We start from the raw sequence: 5,249 nt of genomic DNA on the forward strand, positions 1-5,249 counted from the left end.
AAACTTTAGACCTGTGAGCACCAACTGACCTCTGTCACCACTAGGTAAACCTGTTCCATGCACAGAGAGAGGATGCTGGGCAGGAAGGGCTTGAAAGCTTGACCGGGCTCTTGCACCACCAACTGCAGGATTTTTAGGAACTTCTGTACCACTCTACACCCGGCACTGCCCTCGTGCAAAACACTGGCCGCAAGCTGTTCCCTGGAGCAGATGTGACATTACATTTCTTAGTGTTAAGCATGATAGTAGCACTTGCCCCATAAAGTTTAAACTTTAATATAGATAGAGCATAATATTATTCTGACTACATTTAATAAAAGTAGATTGTTTCTAAAAATTGTGAAGTCAAATTTTTTTTCTCTTACCTGGTAAACATGCTGAGGAAAGTGTGGATGATCTGTCCTGTGAAGGCAGCACCCATCTGGACTCTCAATGCCTGAAACAGCGTCAAGAAGAAGGCCAACATCTCATCGGTCACATCTGAGAAAGAGAAGTGACATTTTATAAAGTTGCCAGATGACCTTCTGTATAGCAGTCTGCTGTCTTCAGAACTTATTTTTCTTTATTAAATCATTTATTCATTAGTTTTAGTCAAAACAACTACAAAATATGCGTATGATTTTGAAATGAGGTAGGGACACGGGACTCTTCTTAGAAATGATGTCCATATATTTTCTTGTGTGACCAATGTGCACTGCTGCTTGCTGTACTGGTGAAAAGCCAGGTCTATAATAAGGAAATGGAGCCAGTGAAAGAAACAAAATGTTTGCACATTGTTTCACTTACTTTCTAAAGCTTTGAAATTTTGTATGCATTATATAAATGTATGAACAAATCCCAGTTGCTACTACACAGATTACATCACTAGGTTGATGCAAAGTGCTTCGATGGTACATATATACCGAAGTTGATCTGTTGTGTTGCTACATGCACTGTTACGGAAATAAATGTGTCTCTTTTTATCAGATTTTTTTATTGTAAACTCTTGATGGAAAGTCCTGCTATAAATAAGACACAAACCTGTCTGCTGAATAAACACTGGGAAAAGGCTGAGGGACACTTGGACAGATTCCTGAAGACTCTGATAACAGATCTGACGTGATTTAGTGGACTCCCCAGAGATGCTGTCCACTAGGTCTCTGAGCACAGGCAGGGTCTGTTCTATCACTGCTTTCACTGGAGTAGAAAAAGAATAAATAAAAAAGATGGTCACAACAAAATCAGAGAAAGACAAAAAATTACATGGTGTGAAAAAGGACGTCATAATAATCTAAAACAGACCACAAATAACAAAACAAAACAAAAAAAAAGAACAATAACTCACTGTCATCCAGATCAGGTCGCCGTGGAGTAATGTTCACTGTCCCTCTTAAAGTACGATATTCTTGAGTGAGGGCTGCCACTAGGTTGGCATGACTGTTGGAGCGCGTTTGCCACTGCTGCTCACTCTCTGATAAATTTGGCCACGGGAGCAGCAGCATGTTGGATAAAGCCCTACATACCAACATGTGAGCCTATGTGAACAGACACATACAGATACAAATAGTCATTATTTATAAGTGCTGAGGATATTTCTGGACCAAAATACAAAAAGAGAAAAGAAAAATTTGCAAATCCCTCATCCCATAAACTTTGAAACTTTTCTAAAGGCATATTTACTTTGCTACTTCTCAAAACCGAATAAAGCAACTGACATTTACCTCTTGAGGAAGTCTGTGGGTCTGATTCGCTGCAGTTATGAGGTTGAAAATGTTCTGAACAGCTGTCAAAGTAACCAAGAAAACAGGTCTCACGGTAGATGTGATGGAAACCATCAGATGGCATGCGGAGAGCAGCAACTTTTCAGGTACCTAGAGATAAAGATCGAATTTTAGTGCTTACAGGAAAAGAAGCATTTGATAACATTCTACAGCGTTTGAATCAGGCCTGTTTTGTCATATGTGTAGGAACCCATTCAAAATGTATTCAGCACAATATATAAAATTACACATGATCGGGAATAAAATGCTATGAATCAACAGGTTTGCACCATTTTATCAAAATAACACTGAACACACAAGGGGAACAGTAACCAAAAGAGACCAGATAAATAAACTAAAAAACACAGAAAGACTTCTGTGAACACTGACCGCAGGTTTTAAGCCCTGGTTAATATTTTCTACATCATTCTTCCTGCTTAATGAACCACTGTCTCAACATGAAACCAACTCAACTTTTTAAATCAAGCATTCATGGAACTGCAGTTTCTTACATTTGACCCAAAATTAATTTGAATTGCTTACATTCCCCAAACAGGACGCGGTGCATGAATCATTTTCAAGCCCTTTTTAAATATTTGAAAATGTATACATCAAATACATTAGTCAAAGACTGACTTATTATTAAGACCCTCCAAATACATATGAGGAAAGCTACCTTGGCTGTGATGAGTGGACTACTGGCATCCACTGCAGATGTGATGAGTCTGATGAACTGGCTCTGGTTTTGATTGTGGACTTCACTGTAGAACTGTGCAAGCCAATGAGAGTAGGCTTGCAAAGCAGAAAGGGCTTGTGCATGTCTGTAACAACATCAGACACAGTTAAAACGTGCTAAATAACATACACCTGCTTCTCGCTCAATAAAGCTTACACCAGTTTGATCTGAACTTAGATTTAAAAAGAAACTTGACATGTTTACTATGTTTATTTTAGCCCAATTGTGTTTTTCAAATTTAGATTTAAAAAGCAACTTGACATGTTTACTCTGTTTATTTTAGCCCAATTGTGTTTTTCATGAAGTTCAAAGAAACACTACACATAATATCAGTCAGGATTTCTACCTAATCAACCCCAGATATGCAATTTTCTAACTTCATTATGCAAAATTTGAAGCTGCTCTGGTAGCAATGAACAGGAGGCAACACCATCACCAACACTGCATAAACAGCCAGGGTGGCTTCTCTGTGGCTCTAATTCAAGCTGTTAAATATGGTTAATAAGTGTCCAAATTCACACAAACATTGCACATGTTCAGTTCCCCTTTTTATGGTGCTGGTGACCATCTTCAATAACAGAGCAATATAGTCTTGTTATTTGTAACCTGTCAGTCACACAGACAGGGTTAGGGTTACATTTTCCTTTCGACATGTGACACTCACACGTCAATGAGGTCTGGCTTGAGTACAGAAGGCACAGCAGTCTCCAGGTCGTAAAGGCTGATCTGAGAGCCATAGCAAGTCACTTCAACCAACCTTGAAAAACAAAACCGTTCATTATGATACATGTGTAAACCCACAACACTCAGTGCAGTATGAAAAACAAATACATTTAAATATATCGTTTAAACAGAAAACAAAAACAACTAATGCCAAGTTGAGATTCAGTAACACCGACTAAAGGATGTCCAGCATTTTTAAACAGCGACTCTGAAACACAAATATAACCTTATGTTGTAGCTACAACAATTCCTTTTTTTATAGTTTGGACAAGTAGCACAGTACTGACCTCTCCACCACTGCCAGGCCATCACTGAAACGTTCAGCAAAAACTTCTCCAATGAAATGCTCAGCCAAGCGTCCGACAGCTTGAAGCAGGGAGCTAAGATCCCTGAGAGAACAGTGAAGTCGTCTGCAGTCATTCTCTGCCGTTATAGTGAGCCTCCGACCTGAAAGACGACGGATCACTTTAATCTATAGAGTTACCATCATTTGGTGAGAGTGTGCCTAAAACTAAAGATAGATGAAGCTGAATTGTTTTTCTTAAAAAAGGTAAGGGTTACTTACCAGTGCCAGTGGTGACAATAAACTGCTGTAAGCCCAGGTATACGTCCAAATTTTCTTGAAGGACTGGAAACTTGAGAGACAAAAGAAGGATAAGGCTGCTACTGACTGATAGATCAACATACATTAACTTGTAATAAAATCCAGTCAAATGAAAAGAACTTGGTTTCTTTTAAATATACTTTCATTTGTTTTACTTGTTAGCGTATAAACTTGTCACTGAAAACAGCAGGCATACAAATGTAAAATATAGTCTAGCCTGACAAGCTATTGACACCTAAAATAAACTAAAACTTTCTTCAATATCAAAACAAACTGTTTACTTGAAAAAATGTGACTTACAGAGCAAGACCAGGTTTTTTTTTAAGGCCCTTCTCCTGTTTAATGTCATGTGAATTGAGTCTACTGTAACACTAAAACTGAAACACATACTTCTACATTTCACAAATCACAAGTGTCATATGCATTATCAAATATCTACATAAAGAGAATTAAGGCTGCAGTTCAATATAACATTATATGATTATTTTGAAAACAACACGCACAGACTTCAGTCTGCCAAGGAAGGCCAGGTCATCTAGTATAATATTCAGCAGTCAGTATTTCTCCTTTAATGTTATGGAAAAATAGTGTGTACAAAAATGTTTGGTGTTTTGTGACTGCAAACCTTCTTGCAGCTATCAAACAAATTTAGACAGGACACAGTTTTCCACACCAGTACTGGAGAAAATCTCCAGCTCAGGTAGCCTGCCCAAGCTGGAATTCTAAAATGGCAGTATTTCCACTGAGTCCACTTAAAGATGCCTAAAAATCCTATGTCAAGGTGGTACCAACGGAGATCTCTTACCAATGTAGAGAACGCATGGGATGGGAACAGCTCCATCACCTTGGCAACCACCTCCAGACTTTGACGCAGGTACCTTTGCCACTCGGTTTGTTGCTATAGTTACCAAATGAAAGAGCATTCAGACTTTAAAGTGACAGATACAGTGGGTACGGAAAATATTCAGACCCCCTTAAATTTTTCACTCTTTGTTATATTGCAGCCATATGCTAAAATCATTTAAGTTCTTTTTTTTCCTCATTAATGTACACACAGCACCCCATATTGACAGAAAAACACAGAATTTTTGACATTTTTGCAGATTTATTAAAAAAGAAAAACTGAAATATCACATGGTCATAAGTATTCAGACCCTTTGCTGTGACACTCATATATTTAACTTAGGTGCTGTCCATTTCTTCTGATCATCCCTGAGATGGTTCTACACCTTCATTTGAGTCCAACTGTGTTTGATTATACTGATTGGATGTGATTAGGAAAACCACACACCTGTCTATATAAGACCCTACAGCTCACAGTGCATGTCAGAGCAAATGAGAATCATGAGGTCAAAGGAACTGCCTGAAGAGCTCAGACAGAATTGTGGCAAGGCACAGATCTGGCCAAGGTTACAAAAAAAAAATGTCTGCTGCACTTAAGGTTCCT

The 5,249-nt window shown here is 38.4% G+C and overlaps 1 protein-coding gene across 1 annotated transcript in view; it reads right to left on the reverse strand.

Annotated features, from left to right (window-relative positions):
• The window catches only part of xpo6 (exportin 6), a 15,290-nt gene that overhangs the window by 2,570 nt on the left and 7,471 nt on the right, over positions 1-5,249 (reverse strand). Inside the window, exons 11-20 of the mRNA XM_020597826.1 lie at positions 4,608-4,700; positions 3,764-3,833; positions 3,486-3,645; positions 3,140-3,232; positions 2,416-2,560; positions 1,701-1,850; positions 1,325-1,514; positions 1,021-1,176; positions 366-480; positions 26-201 (exon numbers count right to left, since the gene is read on the reverse strand). Coding sequence (XP_020453482.1) covers positions 26-201; positions 366-480; positions 1,021-1,176; positions 1,325-1,514; positions 1,701-1,850; positions 2,416-2,560; positions 3,140-3,232; positions 3,486-3,645; positions 3,764-3,833; positions 4,608-4,700 — 1,348 coding nt within the window. The remainder of the gene's footprint in view (positions 1-25; positions 202-365; positions 481-1,020; positions 1,177-1,324; positions 1,515-1,700; positions 1,851-2,415; positions 2,561-3,139; positions 3,233-3,485; positions 3,646-3,763; positions 3,834-4,607; positions 4,701-5,249) is intronic.

Source organism: Monopterus albus, unplaced genomic scaffold, assembly GCF_001952655.1.
Source record: "Monopterus albus unplaced genomic scaffold, M_albus_1.0 scaffold35.1, whole genome shotgun sequence".
NCBI classification, from domain to species: Eukaryota; Metazoa; Chordata; class Actinopteri; order Synbranchiformes; family Synbranchidae; genus Monopterus; species Monopterus albus.